This window comes from Aotus nancymaae, unplaced genomic scaffold (assembly GCF_030222135.1).
Source record: "Aotus nancymaae isolate 86718 unplaced genomic scaffold, 86718_ANA_hifiasm-v0.15.2.pri h1tg000040l, whole genome shotgun sequence".
NCBI classification, from domain to species: domain Eukaryota; kingdom Metazoa; phylum Chordata; class Mammalia; order Primates; family Aotidae; genus Aotus; species Aotus nancymaae.
In genome coordinates, this window is record NW_026988454.1 from 86,811,933 (window position 1) to 86,832,833 (window position 20,901).

At 36.8% G+C, this 20,901-nt stretch overlaps 1 protein-coding gene across 1 annotated transcript in view; it reads right to left on the reverse strand.

Annotated features, from left to right (window-relative positions):
- Positions 1-355: 355 nt before the first annotated feature.
- The window catches only part of SH3BGRL2 (SH3 domain binding glutamate rich protein like 2), a 287,777-nt gene continuing 267,231 nt past the window's right edge, over positions 356-20,901 (reverse strand). The window contains exons 3-4 of the mRNA XM_012471793.2: positions 6,254-6,334; positions 356-3,357 (exon numbers count right to left, since the gene is read on the reverse strand). Of these exons, the coding sequence (XP_012327216.1) occupies positions 3,346-3,357; positions 6,254-6,334 (93 nt within the window). The 3' untranslated portion in view covers positions 356-3,345. The remainder of the gene's footprint in view (positions 3,358-6,253; positions 6,335-20,901) is intronic.

Below are 20,901 nucleotides of genomic sequence, written 5' to 3' on the forward strand. Positions count from 1 at the left end.
CACCCAGTTCAGAGAACATAGCCACCACCAGCCTGTGGTTTCAGTATACTCAGGAGACCACACAGTTATCCACTTGAACCACCCCATCCAACCCAGGGCTGAGTAATTTAACTCCATCCTTGGTCCTCATCACTATCTGAGATGAATCTGTGGTGTCCTCCCAACACCCTCATGCAGGACCTCATGCCTGGCTCCTCAAATGATCACATGATCTGTTTATATTTTCACAATTTAATGTGTAGCTTTCATGCATGAGGTTCCCAGGTGAGAGTAAAATCACAGTTTCCCAACTAAACAGAACTAAAATTAAGAGATGTTTTAAAAATGGTAGGGAACAAACACTCCATTTTCAGAATATGTGTTTTCTGGAATTTATTCTCCTTTATGCTGAATATAAAAACTGAGATTTCACCAATGCCTTAAAAGACAAATACATACAAATTGAAATCTGAAAACAATAATTATACGAAACAAAGTGGAACCTGACACTTAACAAAAGCTGTTAAATAAAAAGTATCTCTAGAAAAAGCAAAACCCTATAGTAAAATCAAACAAAACAGAAAGAAGCTTTGGTACTTTCAATAACAGGAGACAAAAATAAGTTTATCATTAAATTCATGTAATATAAAAAAACCTATGTGGAGTGTTGAATTAAATCTATAAAACAAATAAATCTAAAATATATTAGAGTCTGAGGGTGAAAAAAATCTTGCTTTTCTCTTCTTTGATTATAATAAAATACCAGAATTTGGAAAAATAAGTATTTTCCCAACTAAATTTTCTTCTGGTCTGTATACACCTAACAGGATGGCACTCTGTATTTTATCTAATTTTAAAATGGCATAATATGATTTTTAGCAGCACATTTCCTTTGTTCCAACAAGCCTACTATAGGAAATAAAAATTCTGTCTTGAAATGCCCTTGATATGAAATCTGTGCCTATAATTCTCATCTACTTCTTTCCTAGGATTTTAAGAATGTGATTATCAAAATCTAAAGGCAGCTAGTTAAAGAAAGGAACAAAAAAATCATTATTACGTGTTTTGACTTCAACTGGTAAAAGAATACAGGTAAGGACACCATATTCTCTGAACTAAGTGTGGTCCCAGAGGGTAACATCTTGGTACTCGGAGGAGCCTGGGTACCATGTAAATGTCACACAGTGTGCTTCTACCTCACTCATAACAAGTACAGCACCACCCAAGGCTGGTCTCCTGTATTTCTTTGCTGATCAAAAAAAAAAAAAAAAAAATGGTATAGGGAGATGATATATAACTGTGTTGATAATTTAGGATTATTATCTACTAGCCTTTTTACTATAACCATAATAGGTATACTGTGGTTAACTCAAAAATTATGAGACAAATCTGGGTAGCTTTCTTTGTCTAGCAAGTATGTTATTGATCCATACTTTGACCCCAACAGTTAACTTGCAAAGCCTCAGCCTTAGCAAGTTGGTTCCTGGCAACCACTAGCAAGAGTAGACTAAATTTGAGTTGAGTAATGAATTACAACATGACAATTTTTACAACTGCTTAAAAAGAAATTCTAAGTTTTATCAGAAGATTCACATACTCAAACACAATATCCAGTTTAAAAAAAAAATTCCTGGATAATCCCTGGGATTTGTCAAATGGAATTTGACCTGGATCTTACTTAATGACAACTAACCAGTAATATCCATAATTTGACAATAGCCTTCCTTGAAGAGAAAATTGTGGATCATATGTCTGTTCCAGTTAAGTAGAAATCTCTCACACTTTCCTTCTGGATTACAAATCTCAGGTTGGGATTTCAGCCTTAGCATTCAACAAGTTCTTTAGAATAGTCTACATTTAGCAAGGCATGGGGTGGAAGGGGGCACATGTGACAGGGCTATAATTCTTCTGCTTTTTCAATTTCTTACAAATTTTCTGCTCACAATTATAATGAAAAGCCCAGAATCAGAATACTAGGAATAAAATAGTTTAGGCAGCCCTCTGAGAATTTATTCTATTCAAGGCTGTTCTTCTGTTTGGCAATTTAAAACTCTTTAGGTTTTTTTAAAAAATTAAGCATCCCTGTTATAGGAACAAGAATGCAGAAAAGTATCCTCTGCTCTAATGAAGTAGACACATTCGATGTTTATCAACAACCACTCCAATGGGAGTAGAGATTTTCCTTGACAAATACAATTCCGAGTCACTCTCTTTCTCATATGTATTGCTCTGAAAACTTACTTTTGCTCATATATGAAATCAGAACAAGTATCTCTATTAATCTGAAAAATCTTAGGCTGTACATTGGCCAGAAATATGAGCAAGCAAAGTTAGAGGCAAATGAAAACTAACACAAGGAAAAACTAAATTTTACTACCATATTGGTATATTTTAATATGTCTACTCAAGGGTTCACAAAATATATCTAACTGAGACATTCCTTTCTCAAAAAATATAATCCCTTCACAAAATAGAAGCAGCAGCTGTCTGTTAAGGGAGCTGCATTAAAAAATATATGAATACTTACGTATTATAAATAAATTGCTAGAGCTGAAAATGCCTTCAGATACTAGTCAGACAATTTTCCTATAAATTTACTATCTAATTAGTGCACCACTTAAAATATATCTTTCAAGCAGTTTTAGGCATTTAGGTGAAACTTGCCCCTTGCAAGAAATAAAGCATATATTTCAAATAGCAATTATTGTCATCCTAGTAACTTAGTTCTGATCACTTGATGTTGCAACAGGGATTTTTGGAAACATCTGCAGGAGCCTGGATAATATATGGGGTAAGAGTTTCCATTACTAAAACAAATCTATAATATCAAACTTTTCACCAGGTGTTATTACAAAGCATGGGAATCATGATGCTTGTAAGTGATTCTGCAGCAAATTTTTCAATGCCCTTTTTCAACCAATGCTACTTTTTTTTCCTTCTGATTCAAAGATTCTAACAGCCTGGCAGACAAATTTCAAAGATACAATCCAGGCAGCTTAAAGAGAAGTGGGTTTATGCAATTTTGGCATCTACTATAACCTAGGGCAGATCCAACATTTTCTCTCTGATACCCACTTATCTTTCAGTCATTAAGAAAGTACACCTGTAACAGGTGTCAGTATTTCCAAATGAGTGAGGCAACTGCAGGCAAAATAAGAAAGAAAAAAAATCCACCACCTGATTTGGTTTAAAGCAATCATGCAATCCTCATTATATCCACATCTTGCAAAAACATCTTTTCCGTAGCAAGCAAAGTGACTGGTAATGTGTGTGGCTTTTGTCACAGTGATGCATTAGGTAAGCATGTGTGTGCGAGTACCAGTGGGTGCTTCAAAATGCATCTCCGTCATCTTCCACTCTTCTTCTCTAAGGTTCTGCCTGTTTAAAAAAAACCAACAACAACAATGCTAGTTATTGCATTACATCAACAAGAAAATTCACCCTTGGCAGGGGTTTTTAAATGTCAGGAACAGAAAGGCTGGAAATCATAACAAATCACCCCCATGTGATTGGTAAGAGCAAATCCTGGCTTTCAGCATCAGAGCCCAGATTTAAATCACAGCCACCCGACCTGCCAAATACAAAAGTGGAAAGAGAGCTACATGTTTTCAATGACCTATTGGGACTCCTCTCACAGGTACTGTTCCACTTGCGTATGACTGGGTGGGAGTTACCTTGCTCAAAGGGCCTGTGGAGATGCTCGTTAACAGCAACCCAAGATGAAGAACCACTCTAGTATGACCATACCTGTTAGTAAAGAGTCAGTGCCCCAATCCCCCAAGTGCCACCCCTGCACCCTGCCCCCTGAGCCAACAGATAAAGAGCTGACACCTTGCACAGAGGGCTTCCGTGGCCTGCTTGAGCTATGGCCAGTCAGCGCCCAGTGTAGACCAGTTGTTACCTACTTTGACTATCACCCCTGAAAGGCAGGGATCTGAAAGTATAATCTTCTACAACAGGCCCTTCTTGGAGTCTACTAAATTTTAACTTTGACAGTTTTCTACCTAAAAATTATTGGTGAAAAGGCCTCCCTTTCTCAAAGTTAGTTAGGTATCACAGTGGGCCAGCCACTGTGGGCTCCAGCCAACCACAGGGGAAAGTGAGAGCCCCTCATTGCCCCCACCAGAGTTTCCACACCATCTAACATTTACATCCTTTTAAAAATTCTGTAGAGGATAAAAACCATATCCAGAGGCAATGTAGCCTGCAGGCCATCACCTAGAGACCTCCAACCTACCTTTGGCCTGCCCACTTTGGAGGGCAGCCCAGTCAGAGCCTACACTGCACCTGTGCCTGTTGGGCCCATGAATGTCCTCTCCTACCATGTAAGCACAATTATAGGTGCTAATGTTGTCTTTATGTTTCCTGATAGGCTTTCTTGCCCTGTTTTTTATGCGTGTATACTAAACAGGTAGGAAAGGAAAAGAGAAAAGAGGGCTTTCATCTTTTAGTACATTAAACCTGTGAACCCTGTGTCAAAGCCTTAGACTGTAGACTGTATAATGAATCACTACCAAGGTGAAAAATAAAAGAAACGGAGAAAATGCTAAATTGTTCCTGAAGACATTTTCACTTCTCTCATATAATGATGAAGTACGAGTTCCTATAAGTATGAGTTGCTATTAGCCTTTCAAGCCCTAAATGGTTCATGGAGAGTGGCACAGACCTTGTGCTATGGACATCTGCTCTGGTCCCAGGTGCTTCTGCCCAGGGACAACTGATTCAGGTCCCTGAAAATGGTGGGTGGATGGAGGCGGTATCCAGGGCCCTCACCACCTTTGGGATGGCTCCCTGAAATCAAGTTAACTTCAGTGGCACCAAGATCAACTTTAATACTATGGCCACAAACCATGTAAGAATGTCAATTTCATAGATCATAGATTTCCTGAGAAACTGTTGAGAAAATACATTTCTTTGAAGAATAAAAAAGTCAGCTCACAGTCTCTAAGGAATTTACAAATTTGGGAAAAATGGGAACACACAGTATTTTTTAAAAGGTTTTTGCATAGACAATGATGCCCACTGGATTTATGCATCCATTAGACTATCCCATCCTAGTTTTTTCCAGTTCTTTGAAGATAAATCCGGACTTTTAATATCTTTAGATGAAACATGTTATAAAAATACTCTAATTTTCCTAACAAGTATTCAAATGTTCCATCTTTATAAAAATAGTTTTAAGAACCTTTAAATACGGTATGTGTGGGTTTTGCCTCTGCTTAAAACATGTGCATGGAAACCACCCACAACCATCTGTGGACTTACTGATGTAAAAACAAAGCAAGATTTCACATTGGCTATACACTGCAGATGCTGGTATATAATTTATGTTATTGAGGGTCCCTGCCTTCCTCCTACAGGTATGACAGAGATGGTACAAATCCTGGGTAGCCTCAAAAGACCTATTACTTTCAGACATCAAAGTTCTCGGTAATGTACTTTTATTTCAGTTGTGTTAAAAATAGACACACTCAAAACCTCAATTACTATGTATATAAAGATTGCAAGGAAATATACAAAAATGTCAATGTGGTTAGCTCTGGGTGGTGATTTTAATTCTCTATTTTACCATTTTTAAATATTTTCCCAATTTAAAAAAATGAGTCTAGGCTACTTCATAATCAGAAAGAAAATGTGTGTTTTAAAAGAAGAAATAATATCAAAAATAGTACCTTACTTAATAAAGAAATTTTTTTTCTTATTTTGAAAGTGAATCCACAAGCTTAATAAAGTTATGATAACACACATCATTTTTAGTTCTAAACATGAGAAAATATTGGCTCCTTTATGTTTTCTAAAAGACATATGACTTAATAAAGTGGCTTCAAAATATTTTGATTAAGAAACTGAATTTTTTTTCAAGGTTGACCATTTATTATTATGGACCATCTCATCTCCAATGAAAGTACATTTAAAAAACCTTTAAATATGACTCTGAGTCTGCTATTTCAAAAAATATGAAGTAAAAAAAATTGCAATTTAAAACCAAAAGTATCTACTACTTTTTGCTACCTTAAATTCTTGGAGGAATGGGGTATAAATTAGAAATAAGGTGATATTCTAATTTATAGCAACAATTGAAAAACTGGAAAAAAAAAACTAGCCTCTGTTGTGTGTTTTAACACTGGGTAGTCTCTAATTATGCATCAGAGGAAGCAAAACCCCCAAATCTAAGACACTATATATGCATTCCACTAATACCTTCACTCTCCATGTCTAAGAATAATTCAAAAAAGATGAATTCTAAAACAAGAATAAGAAAAGATTTACCTACCTTTGATGCCAACCGTGGTTTCAGGCCCAAAAATGAAAAGACTGTGTTGCTTTCCTTGGATTCAAAAAAACTGTCATAATCCTAGAAAAAAAGGGAAGGAGAAAATAAAAAAATTATCTTTATATTTGATGCTTTGGACAAATTCTTTATGAAAGTAAAATATGTGCCATCGCTCCATCCAGAACAGGGAAAAGCTAAATAAATCTGCTGAATTAGTCTGCTTGCATGTAAAAATTTCTTTTAGTATGACAAAGAATGTAACAAGTTTTTAATCCAAAACCTAAACAAGATTAAAATGTAAGACATTTAACAACAGAAATGAAATAGAAACACACTCCTTTTCCTTTGTGGGTCAGTGTGGAATCACTCTGACCTAAGATTTTACTCTAGGTCTTCAGTATGGAAGGCTGCCTCCCAACTCCACTCTTGATATTTTGTTATCTAGGGCTTTGAAAAAATCACTGGGTAAACAAAGCCATAAAGGTCTCCATGTGTCAATGAACATGTGTCTTATTCTGCTTCTGAAGTTTTCCCACATTCTTTGAGACTATCTCCTAGAGGGAACAAAAAGATCAAATAAAAACTAAAGGAAACTATATTCTCTATAATATTTACCTTTGCCTCAGACATAGAATCATTTTTCTCTTCCTACCTTCACAAGAAAGCATCAAGGAATTCTGGGCAATGTGTTCGTTCAACTGTTTCTTTTCAAAAATTTACATTTATCTTATGTAAATCAGTCTTAAAATTGGTAATTTGATAGCTTTATTCTAAGGGTAAATGATGTAAGTGAATGATGATCAGAATCATTTTAGGCATTTGCTTTGTGTTAAGTGCCTTACAAACATTATGTCATTTAATCTCCACCACAGCCTGCCAGGTTGGAGACTGGCTCAAAGTAAAGAAATATGTTGTCCAAAGTAAAGAAATATGTTGTCCAATTATTGTCCAGCTAATAAGTGGGAGAACTGGTATCTGAGTTCATGTTTCACTGACCTTGAAATTCACACTTTTTGTACTCTAGGATGCATCCTGCCCAAAAGGAAACCAAGTATGGGGCACCACTTGTGCTGGGGTCACTGAGCACTAATGAATCCATTGTTAAGCCAAGCCAATGGCATCACTAGTACTTTAGAAACCTATCTAGAAATCTAAACTTGTAGAGATTTGCTTCTTGAAAAGCATGCCTTGTCTGATTAAAAATCTTGGAATTATTTGATTCTGTGTACAGACCCTCTTCTCCAAAAGCTTTAGCAACTGAATCTCATGGTTTGGAAGGCAGTAGGCTCAGGCTTTGCATGGGCTGCTCCTTTTGCCATTTAGGATCAGCTCTAAACAGAGGCCTTCCTTGACCAAGCCAAGAAGCAGCAACTTGTCTGAAAAGAGAGATTTGGCCAAGTCTTCTTTGAAAACTGGCAGGTAAGCTTCTATCTGAAGGATGAGTAGAGTTAGCCAAGTGAAGGACTGGGATGAGGGCATTCTGGGCAGGAAACAGCACTAGTGAAGAGTGAAGCTGGCAGGGTGGACAGGGATCAACATATGCTGGGCTGTGTAAACCAAGAAAATGATCTTGAATTTTATCTTAAGTACCAAAAGAAATCATATAAGGGTTTGCAAGGGAGCAAAATGATCTAGTTTCTTTTAGAAAACACCTAAATAACTGTGCGGAGAATGGCTCACAAAGAGGGCAGCAAAAATGATAGCGGGGAAAAGTTAGTAAAGTCCTTTGGCAATTGCAGTAAGCGACGGTGGCAGCCGGAGTGATGGCAGAGGGCAGTAGACAGGCTGCAGATACATTTAGGGGTAGAACTGATCCTACTTGGTTGTGGATTTGATGGGGGAGATTAGAGAAAAGTAAGAATTAAAGTAGCTCTGAGCTTTCTGGCTTGATGAAAAAGACTAGAGAATAAAGAATATCCAAAGGGAAGGTTGGAATTGAAATTCAACATGTAATGTTTGAGAAACTATATGAGACATTGAATAAAGATGTCAACTAAGCAAGTGAAGGTTCCTAATGGCTCTAGGATGTACAGATTTCATGGAATTTGTAAAAAAAATTTGTAATTTCTTATAAGACAAAATACAATCCTAGCTATGCCACAAAACAGGTCAAAGTTTGACATGCAATACAGGAAAAATCTTATGAACTGAAAATGTTACATTCTTTGTAATGAAGCTATTTCCAAAGAGTTGAGTAACAATTCCCTCAGTTAAAGAAATAATTCTTTTCAGAACATACTTTCTCTACCTGACAATTTGTGGACTATACTGAATGTGGTAAGAGGAGGAAGAGAACAAAGCTAGCTTTGTTCCATCCTTTAAGACATCCACTATATGGCTGGGCACAGTGGCTCACGCCTGTAATCTCAGCACTCTCGGAGACCAAGGCAGGTGGATCAGGAGGTCAGGAGTTCAAGACCAGCCTGGCCAATAAGGCGAAACCCTATCTCTACTAAAAATACAAAAATTAGCCAGGTATGGTGCCGCTCACCTGTATGTAGTCTCAGGTACTCAGGATGCTGAGGCAGAAGAATTGCTTGAACCGGGAGGTGAAGGTTGCAGTGAGCCAAGATTGTGCCACTGCACTCCAGCCTGGGTGACAAAGCAAGACTCTATCTCGGAAAAAAAAAAAAGCTATCCACTGTATGAAACTTAGTATACCTGTTCTCTCTATACCATATTCAGCCTCTACTCAGTTGAAAGTCTTTCCCTAGGGAAGCTCATTCACAGCCATGGCCCTGATTAAATTCACATCTCTTACCCTGACCTCTCCTCTGAGCCCTGGTTCCACAAAAGCCACTAACTGTTCACAGACTCTTAAACATAACAGGTCTAAAACCACAATTCATGATCTTCTACTCCACAAACTGGACATCCCAGAAAATGGCACCACCATATAACAGCCCCTATAAATCAGAAATCAATGCATCATAGGACTCTTTTCTTCCTTCAACCACTATTTTGTATATCCCTTAAGCCTCTCAGTTTTTCCACATTGATCTCTACCAACCTGATCCAAGCTAGACTTCTGCAACAGCACCCCAACTTATCAACCTTTGTCTAATCTCGCTATTTCTACCCCATCATTCTTTCAAAGTGAGGACAGACTGATTTTTAAAAAGGCAGATTTGATCTCACCCTTTGCTTAAATCCTTTCCTTCAAGACTTCTCACTGCTTGTAAGATACAGACTAAAATCCTTAATGTAATATGAAAGGCCCTATAGACTAAAATCCTTAATGTAATGTGAAAGGCCCTATAGACTAAAGTCCTTAATGTAATGTGAAAGGTCCCATAGACTAAAATCCTTAATCTAATGTGAAAGGCCCTACATGGCCTGGCTCTAATTTATCAGGTTTAGGGAGAAGAAGGATCTTTTTTGTTGTTGTTGAGACAAGGTGTAACTCTGTGACTCAGACTGGAGTGCAATGGTGTGTTCATGGCTCACTGCAGCCTTGACCTTCTGGGCTCAAGCGATCCTCCCATCTCAGCCTACCAAATAGCTGGGACCACAGGTACACGGCACCACACCCAGCCTTTTTTTTTTTTTTCATTTTCTATATAAAAAAATTAAAAAATTCATCTATGTAGATGAAAGAAATTATTGTAGCGATAACCCCTCTACAGAGAAGTTATTGTAGAGATAACCCCCTCTACAGAGAGACCACCTCTTTGTAGACAGGAGCTCTCATTATGTTGCCCAGGCTGATCTTGAACTCCGGGGCTCAAGCAATCTTCCTGCCTCGGCCTCCCAAAGTGCTGAGATTACAGGCATGAGCCACCATGCCCAGCCAAGAGGGGTCTTATACTTCTACTTGCACCAACCACTGTCTGGTGCAACCAAAGATTCATTTCTGGGAAAATGAGTGGCGTATATGTTTAGTCAACTGTGGATGTGATGTTCGGCAAACCATGAGTTATCTATGACCTTGATCAACCCCTTTAACCTTCTAAGACTTTCTTCCTTTCTGTATCAGAATACTAATGAAATCTCTTGGAACTCTAGAATTCTATAAAATAAAGAAGAATCCAGTAGAGTTGCTCCTAAATGGACTGTTAGCTGTGACCAGGCATAAAGCTCAGCCTAGGTATTCCTGTTCCTGCAGTTATTTATTTGGAAATTGACCTTGTCTTGTTTAATTGAATAGGTAAGGGAAGAAATATTAGTAAGAAGAAAAAAACTGAGGGCTAGTAACTTGGTCATCAAAATGCTATCCCTGTTCTTAAGTTTTAAAAGGCTACCATCTGTCTCTATGTGATTAAAAATATCTTATGTGGTCATTTGGGGTGGCTCACACCTGGAATCCCAGGGCTTTGGGAGGCTGAGGTGTGAGGATCGTTTGAGGCCAGGAGTTTGAGACCAGCCTGGGCAACACACCAAGACCCTGTCTCTACAAAAAATATAAAAATTAGCCAGGGATGGTGGCACATGCCTGCAGCCTCAGCTACTTGGGAGGCTGAGGTGAGAGGACCAGTTGAGCCCCAGAGTTCAAGGCTGCATGCAGTGAGTGATGATCAATCACACCAGTGCACTCCAGCCTGCGTGACTGACAGAGTGAGGAGGGGCTTGTGTCAAAACAAAAACAAAAACAAATAACTCTAATGTCAGGGTGAAATGCAGGAAAGAAAAGCTAATGAAATGTAAAAAATAAAACATAAGAAACAATACCTCACTCAATCTCTGTAAAAGTTGTATGAATTCTACTTTCAAAAGATTTAAGTGGTAACATGAAAGTATTGTGCATGTAAAAGAGCAAAAGGCAAGGTATAATGAGACAATGTTTATATTTTAGGTTTCAGTGTTTATAATTAAAAACCTTCATCTTAAAATGATCCCAATTCCCCAAATCACAAAATTGGAGATAAGGTAAATTCTCAATGCAAGTGTCATATATATAAAACAACACCTATAAAATAGACACATTTTGAGGCTGTAGTGAGCTAGGATAGCACCACTGTACTCCAGCCTGGGTGACAGAGCAAGACTTTGTCTCAAAAAAAAAAGTATATATAATATTTTCTTTGATGTAGAGGAAATATGTAACATTATCAATAATCCATTTGTCCATATTAAATTGAAATCATTCTTAAAGTTTCAGTCACCAAGAAAGGTATTTAGAAATGTCAGATGTCTAGAAATCTCAGAATGGCAATATTTCCTACTTTTAGAAAGAAAGATTTTGCTTAAGCTATATTTCTATCATAATAATTATAAGCATTATTTTATTTTATGAACCTTTAACTCAGTGCCCTACCACTATTGCTGTCAGGGTGCTTCTTACCTAAAAATTGAACAGTATTCACCCAAAAGAAAAATTTTTATTTAAGGTAATTAACTCCTTCCAAATGACAAATATTAAATTTGGTAATTAGCTTGAAAAGCAGAATGACTTAAAGAAAATCACTTTTAAAAGTCAGCGACTAGTATCTGACACACACCAGGTTACCAATAATTTCTCTCATGTAGACAGATGAATTGCATTTGTTAATTAATGACTGACATGCCATGTTTTAGGTACATCATGATAGTAACATTTAAGTAAATCCCATTTCTATTCTGTTATTTACCAGTTTTACATAATTGTGTGGAAAATTTACTTTCTAACATTCAAAAGTTTTTGAGTGGCCTGATGAATCCTAAAGTATGTAAATAAAAAGTGAAACTATTAATATTTTCTTTGTCATGTTTAAGCAAAAAGTAGATATGATAGAGATACGTTAAATTGCATGTGAAATAATTGAAGACGGATGCAGCAAACCACCATGGCTTGTGTATACCTATGTAACAATCCTGCATGATCTGCACATGTACCCCAGAACTTGAGTATAATTTTTTTAAAAAAGTGAAAAAAAGTGAGTATCAAAAAAAAATTTAAAACTACTTCCTATTAAGATATAAATTCTTATTGTTGTAAGCATTCTAAAATAAAAGAAAAACATCTGCTTTCTCATCACTTTTTTTTTTACTTGTCAGGCTTATATATATTTAAAAAATACATTAGGGTTGCTACTACAAAGGTTAAAAGAATTGTATTTTTAAAACTCACATAAAGTTTCCAAACAGGCTCACTGTAGTCAAAGGCACTCTCCCTAAAGTGTTTTGTAAATATACATCTGTAGATTGCACATTTCAGGACAATCAACCTTCTATACCTAGAGAATATAATGATTAGTAAATATTTACTTTGCAGAAAGATATAACCACACAAATCATATTCAAGGTAAAATTGCCCATTTCAGAAGCTGGTACATTTTCATTCCATTTAAGACAAAGGTCAAAAAATTCACTTTGTTTCTAATGCCAACTGCTGACAAAAAGAAAAATCTCTCAACTGTATAGATAATACAATAACCAAGCTACTCTAACTCACTAAGGGAACATTTATCTAAATGCTGTAATTTTAAGAACATACCAAGCTAAAGAGTTTTGTTTTCAATCTCCCATCACCTATACTTCTGTTTATGTTCAAGTAAAAACCAATGTTAGAGATATTTCTAAGCTCATGGTAAAATCTACAACAGGTAGAGTTAACAACAGTTTTATTCCTCCTCAAAACTGACTTAAGGACATTATCTGTGCACTCTGATTAGACCATTATGGACTAAGCAAGCATCTGAGACAAACACCTTAATGTTCTTTGCCCTTTCAGTGTCCTTGGAGAGAACAGTTAGGAAAGCCCACAGCAGCCAGTCTGATAAGCTGTATTGCTTTCCACAGCTAAGTCAATCACAATTAACTGACAGGCCCACATTATTTCTTCATGCCAAGGACATAACCAAACAGGAGGCTGGAGGGAACAAAAACAATAAGGAAATGGCGCAGCAGCAATCAATTCTAAATGAGCCGAAGTAAATTTGGCTTACCCAAAAGAAGAACATTTTTTAAAAAGCAATTTTTTAAGACTATAGGAGTTGCTGCAGCTGCTTACAATGGACAGAGGCTGCTTCTCAAATTTTCTTTCAAGCCAGAGGTAGCCGCTGAGCAGAATTTCTTGATTTACTGGATAAGGGTTGTTAATGCTATAGTCTACTTTATGATATCTTGCTATAGAAAGAAAAAAATAGTAGACGATTTCAATTCTAGCAGGATAGGTAAGACGCAGTTATCTAAATAGCTTCATTTGGCAATTTTAATACCAAATACCAAAATATGAGTAAACCCAAAGGTGAGAATCTCAAATTCCTAATTCATGTCTGATCATACGGGTTCAAGACAGCAAAGCAAGCAAATATATCTACCTCCCCTCTTACCCAAGAGCCAATTTAAACTGGAGGGGAAAAAATTTAGGAACAGGAACCAGCCATAAAATTTTAAGAAATACCCAGAATATATAAAACAAATACAACCAAACAGGTAGAGAAAACACAGCAGGGGAAACCACAGTCCAAACCAACAGAATAACAGTCCTTCCCAAGGAACCTGCACAGAAACCACAAGCCTAAGACAATGAACACAACAATCTGGAGCAGGCTATGGCAGGGCAATCAATGTAAAAAAGAAGTACATTTTTAATGGCTTTGACAGTTTTCTTCCCAGTGTGCCCAGAGTTCCAGAGAAGTGCTCTCCAAAGAACGCTCGCTGCCTATGTGCTGAAAACTCCTGGTGAGGCTACAGGGGCTTGAGAGAGGCCAGTAGAGTCTGTGATCACCCTGGACCCCACATGAGTCACAGAAAGGGAAAAATGGAAAGAAAGTTCACCCTGGAGGGACACACACTGAAGTCCATTGCTGCCTGGGTGTGGCTCTTTCGTGGGCACCTGAGGAGTTCCATTCGACTTCTGTGCTGCCCTTCTCCTTTATACAGTCTTACTTATCCCTCCTGCTCAACGGAAAGCAGGACTGTGAGTTACTGGGGGAAGCCAAGCTGGCTCCTAAGAAAGAAAGGCAAAAACCAACACCTAGAACTAATGCTGGAGAACACAGAGATAACTTATAGAATATAAGAAGCTTGAAAAAAGGCTTTTTAACTAATATCCTTGGAGAGATTAAAGAAAACGCTGCATTCACAAAACAAGAACAAGCCACCATTTTTAAAGGAATAATAAGAAACAAAAGAGCTCCTGAAAATTAAGTCTGACTGCCAAATTAAAAAGTTGATAAAAAGAATAAAAAGCAGTATAGCATAGGGCTAAAAACCAGGCTAGTGATCTAGAAGATAAAAGTTAAGAATGCCTCTCAGAATGTAGAATATCAAGCCCAAGAGATGGAAATTACTAGATAAGTCAAGAGTATTGAAAGTTAGACCATAAGGGTAAAACTTCATCCAAAATTTGGAAAAAGATCCTGAAGATGAAAAAAAAAAAAGATAATGGAAGGGAGGGGGGAAAGGGCAAAGAAATAACAGAATTTGCTCTGTTATTTCTGTTATTTAAAGTCTGTTTAAATAACAAGTGAAAAAAGATGTTAGTTTTCAGATTGAGCAGTCCTATTAATTGCTGAGCAGAATTTTTCTGTAAGGGTACATACTGATGAAATTCCAAAGCTCCAAGAAAACTCTAAGATCTTCCAAAAAGAGAAGCAAGACAACTTACCAGTAAGAATCTAATCTAACAAACATGAAGTCTTCCAATCAATACAAATAATATGGAAAATGGAATAATGCTTCCGGAGGGAACTTGGTTTTAAATCTAGCCTTTTATATTAAACAAAATTATCAATTAAGAATGAAAGATTTACAAAAAATTAAAGCATTCAGAAGGTTTACTAGGTAGGCACACTATGTTGACAAAATTTTTTTCAGGACATAGTCCAGGCAAATTTTAAAAAAATACAAGAAGGAAAAGTTATGCCTCTCATATGTTTGCCAGACAAGTGTGAAGTAGAGGAAGTGAAAAGGTTAAAACATATTAAGAGATTCTCTTGGATACTGACATTTGTGTCATTCTCCCTTAAGCCACAGGGATTTAGTAAAATAGGATTACATACCCTCCTCTATCTATGGCTGCTCACACTACTAAGCAGTTCTGTAGGGAATAGTATTTATACAATTACAATACCATACATATAATATACATTTATATAATTACTATAGTTACAGAAGAGAGTGTGACATATACTTTGGCAATTCATGTGTGTATGTATAGTTGTATATCAAAATGGGGGAGAAATGAGAGAAGCTACAAAAATGTCAATTTCTCTTCAACTTTCAAAGGAAAAGGTAAATACTGTCCAATATTTAAAATCAAGGAATACAGATATTAATACATGAATGGCAAGACCTTAGAAAAATGACAAAGCAGGGCCTCATGAAAAGGCTACATGTTGGGAAAATGAGAGAAGTTGCAAAATGAAGAGGAGAGGAAAACCAACTTTTCACTTTTGACCTTGATAATGTCTTGACATTGATATTAACATGGCCTGATTGTCTTAAAAGTTTTGTTCTCTCTTCATTAACTCCAACTGCATAAGGCTCAGAAAGAGAGATAATTTGTAAACGGAAAGAAAACCACCAGTTTGGATATTAGTTAAGATATACTGCTAGCCATGCAACTGGGGTGGCCTCAAACTGGATGAAGGCTTTCAGTATTCACAGCACAAGTCATCATATTTATGAAAGTCACATTGCAGGAATTCATCATTGTAGAATATTAAGGCAAACATCTCAGGAAGGTGAAAATGGGAGATTAAACATTTATAGACAGAAGAATAAAAACTAGGGTTATACCAAAAAGATAAAACGGCAGAGAATATCTAATTACATTGCTGTGCTTCCGGGCATGCAACTGATCAGCAATAACCATAAAGGGGAATTTGTATCACGCCCTCCCTACTACTCAAGTTTTCCCTTCCTGTTATCTAGAAAGATGCCACATAAGAATATTTAGAGGAAAACATCTAATAGAGAAGATTCTCCTTGCTTAGATAACTGGTCTTTTAGACAGAAGGCCTCAGAATGCAGATTTTCAAATGCAGACAAAGTTTCCTAAGGACATGCTACCTGTGGGATAGGTGAGCTTCTAACAGAATTAGTTTTCTAAAGGAATTTCATTGTAAAAGTTTAAATATAGATTCAATAAGATTGCTTTTAACAATCTGGCTTTGAACTTTATTAACAAAACAGGAATACAGCACAGTCTGGCTTAACAGACTTTAAACCATGTATAGCAAATGCACAGAACCTTGACAAGGCATGTCCCAACAGAATGGGCTGGCTACCTCCTGAGCTGAAAACACCTGTGTAGGTATTTACCCATTCTTATAACCATGTTTGTTAGGTATGTTCTGTGTTTCTAGCAATCTAATGGGTACCAGACACTAATATAAATAGGACGAAGGTGAGCACAAGGTGCTTGGAAATCAACTGAAGGCAAAGACATGAAAAAACCTATGAGATAAATATAATAGCAGTAATACGGCACAAGTTTGCTGGGCATGGGGGAGAGGAAGTAATAACCAGAGTCCTAGTTAATTAAAGAAAGTGTAATAACAACACACCTTTGGATTGAGCTTTGAGAGAGAAACAGGGCAGAATTAGGGAGGATGCAAAAATTATAGGATTTGGTAATCAGCTGAGTATATGAGGTAAGGAAGATCAGTGTGGGGGTTATTTTTAGGGCTTTCCCTTAAGTATTATATAGTAGATGTAACCATTAGCCCTAAATAAATAACATCCATATCTTCAAAATAGAGCATAATCTCCTGTGGATAACAGTTACAATTTTGGACTTTTGTTTTTTGTTTTTTTCTCCCCTCACTGACTCTAAACAGAGCTCTAGTATCAAATAATTACTGCAGACAGACTACAACATAGGTCAAAATTTCTGTCCATCATTTTATTCTACTCCATTCTACCAAAGGACACACTTAATTGTGAGGACAGAGACCTGGGAAACAGCCAATCCAGTGTTTCTCAAATATGTCCACTAAAGAACTCTGAGAGTCAGAGGGAAATGTAAATAGAATGTCCTGAGCAGGGGCAGACTATGGAAAGGACTGTGAGCTAAGAAGGATGTTTACATTTGTAAAGGTTGGAAAACAAAATAAAAACAACAAATAAAAACCAAAACAGAAAAGAACATGCAACAGAGAACTAGGCCCTCAAAGCCTAAAATATTTACCAGGTGGCCTAATCCTTGATCTATAGGATTGGAGGACAGATTTTGAAGCAGGACCCATAAATGTGAAATTCTTCTGAACCTTTGTTTCATCTTAAAACTTAATGGAAATGAAACGTCTTGCCCTATAATATACCAGTGTTTGTTTCGCTATTAAAAAATTATGTTTTGTAATGTGGTGCATGTTTGTAATCTTCAAGTCAAGTGGATGTTCTGGGCAGATGGGCAGTTTTATTCTCTGACTGTGGGCACTGCCAGGCACTGAGAAACTCAAATCTGGTTTTATCAGCAACATATATAATAATCATCTTGTTTTTAACTTTTACTAGTTTTCATTTCATCAAGTGAGTTTTTCTTGACCTTGAACCCAGATTCTAGGGCCACAAACAATAACCTCTCATATTATACCCTAAAATATTTTTGTTGTTTGATAGAGGACTCTAAAGACAAGAAGAAGAGTGGAAGAGCCTAAAATGAGAATGCACGTCCTAAAATAGCATTCGGTTTAACGCACTCTTCAGAACAGCTTGCCAGTAATGAACTGTTATTTCAAGTGAATGGAAACAAACTAAACAGCCCAGAGCAGGGAAATGATTAAGTTAATTATGACAATCCGCCAAGGGAATAGTATGCAACCTCTAAAAAATAAGATTACAATGACATAAAAACTATTTTCGTTAAGAGAATAAAACAGGGCACAAAATAGTATACATAGCATGATTAATAATCTGATTTTTAAAATTTAAAGCTACTTTTTTTTTTTTTAAAGCAGAGTCTTGCTGTCACCCAGCCTAGAGTGTAGTGGTGCAATCTTGGCTCACTGCAACCTCTGCCTCCCAGGTTCAAGAAATTCTCCTCCCTCAGCCTCTCAAGTAGCTGGGATTACAGGTACATGTCACCATGCCCGGCTCATTTTTGTACTTTAGAATTTAGTACTAAATTCTGTAAGGATTTCACCATGTTGGCCAGGTTGGTCTTGAACTCCTGACCTCAAATGATCTGCCCACCTTGGCCTCCCAAAGTGCTGGGATTACAGGCGTGAGCTACCGCACCTGGCCTAAAGCTAGTTTTTAAAAGGAGGCAATATATAAAGCAAATGTTTGCAGTCTTATTTGAAAAGTAAAACTGACTGTTCCCCCTTCTTTCCCATTCTCATCTGTCAAACTTTCTATACTTGCCTATTGATTTTAGTGCTGGGGAAATGAGCACTAATAAAAATAATGCTGTATAACCAATTAATTCATCATAAATACTTTCAAATATCTCCATACAGTAACTTTTCATCAGACTTTAGTTGACCATATTTTATGTTTGTGTGTGGGCACTTAAAATGTGTGTGTGCAAGAACACAAAATCAAACACTGCATGTTCTCACTCATAGGCGGGTGTTGAACAATGAGAACACATGGATGGACACAGGGAGAGGAGCACTACACACTGGGGTCTGTTGGGGGGAAATAGGGGAGGGACAGCAGGGGGTGGGGAGTTGGGGAGAGATAGCATGGGGAGAAATGCTAGATATAGGTGAAGGGGAGGGAGGCAGCAAATCACACTGCCACATGTGTACCTATGCAACAATCTTGCATATTCTTCACATGTACCCCAAAACCTAAACTGCAATAAAAAAAAAGATTAAAAAAATTAAAAATAAAAATAAAAAAATAAAATAAAATATGTGTGTGTGTGTATAATGTGTGTATATAAAATAATAGTGACTTTTTCTTTTTTTTGAGACAGAGTCTTGCTCTGTCACCCAGGCTGCAGTGCAGTGGCGTAGTCTCAGCTCACTGCAGCCTCTGCCTCGTGGGTTCAGGTGATTCTCCTGCCTCAGCCTCCTGAGTAGCTGAAACTACAGGCACATGCCACCATGCCCAGCTAATTTTTGCATTTTTAGTAGAGACGAGGTTTCACCATGTTGGCCAGGATGGTCTTGATCTCCTGATCTCATGATTTTTCTGCCTCGGCCTCCCAAAGTGCTGGGATTATAGGCGTGAGCCCCTGTGCCAGGCCACTGATCTTTTTTAAAGTGAAATCTGATATATGGATTGGGGATTTGTAAAACTGTAATAATGGGATTAGGTTCTTCACACTTCAAAAAAGATTCCAAACACACTTAAAATATATGATCCCAAGACAATGTTCCCAAAAGTCTTACATAAACACTGCACTTAAAACAACTGCAACTGTATACACTTAGTTGTGCTTGGGCTCTGCTTCTGAGCTCCACAAATGATGAGAAAAATGTAACACATCTCCTTGTCTCCTTTCATGACAAAGAATGAAGAGGAGGCGAGACACCACAAATACCAACTGCTGGTAATTTACCCTTCATGCTCCTCCTGAAAATTAGTCTAACCATTCTCTAGCCTACTTTCAGGCCTCAATTAACCAAGGCCATATATGGAAAGCAAGCAGTTAGCCCCAAATCATTACTTAAACAAAACTAGTAAAAAGCTTTAACATAACCTTATTTGGTTAGTTACTCATCCAATGCTAAAGCACAAATCTAACATTCAAGAAACAGCATCTAAAGGTATAAAAAAAAAATCAATAATTTTAAAACATTAATAATCTTATAAGTTGCCTCATGAAAAATGATTAAAAGGTTATTTTTTGGCAAAAACAGTTTGTCATCTGTCTCTCAGCTAAGCTGTTCTTTCTTCATTATAAGACAGAAGTTTACATGGCTAACTCCAACCACATTTTTCACCCCACTTAGATTTTCTCCCCAGCTTCCCCTAATGCCTGACTCTAGGTATGGCATCCTCAGTCAAACTGCACCAACCTGTCTTGACTATCTGAATAGCCACTGTGTTTTTTCCCCCTTGATGGTTAATCCACAAACTAGTTAATGTGCCCCTAGTCAAAGGAAATTTGATGGATTTTCCATTTCCAACTACCAATTAAAAAATAAAAATAAAAGAAAACTAATAAATTTAACAAAGTTAAAGGATACAAAAACAAAAAACAAAAAAATCAGTTGTGTTTTTATCCACTAACAATAAATAACTGAAAAAGAAAATTAAGAAAACAATTTTATTTACAATAGCATCAAAAAGAAAGTATTTAGGAATAAACCTAACCAAGGTGGTAAAAAATCTGTACACTGAAAACTATAAAACATGCTGAAAGAAATTAAAGGAGATTCAAATAAATGGATATCCCATGTGCATGGATTGGAAGATAATATTATAGATTTCAATAGTACCCAAAGCAATCTATAGACTCAACATAATCCCTATTAAAATTCCAATAGCAGTTTTTGCAGATATAGAAAAAAAATCATCCTAAAATTCATAAGGCAAATCAAAGGACCCTAAACAGCCAAAATGATTTTGAAAAAGAACAAAGTTAAAGGACTTACATTTTCTGATTTCAAAACATATTACAAACCTATAGTTATCAAACAGTGTGATACTACATAGAGACAGACATACAGACTAACAGCACAGAACAGAGAGTTCAAAATAAACCCTTCTGTATATGGTCAAATAATAGACCACATACCAAGACCACTAAATGAGAAAAAAGATGGTCTCTTCAATAGTATTGGGTAAACTGGGTATCGACACGCAAAAGAATGAAGTTAGATCCT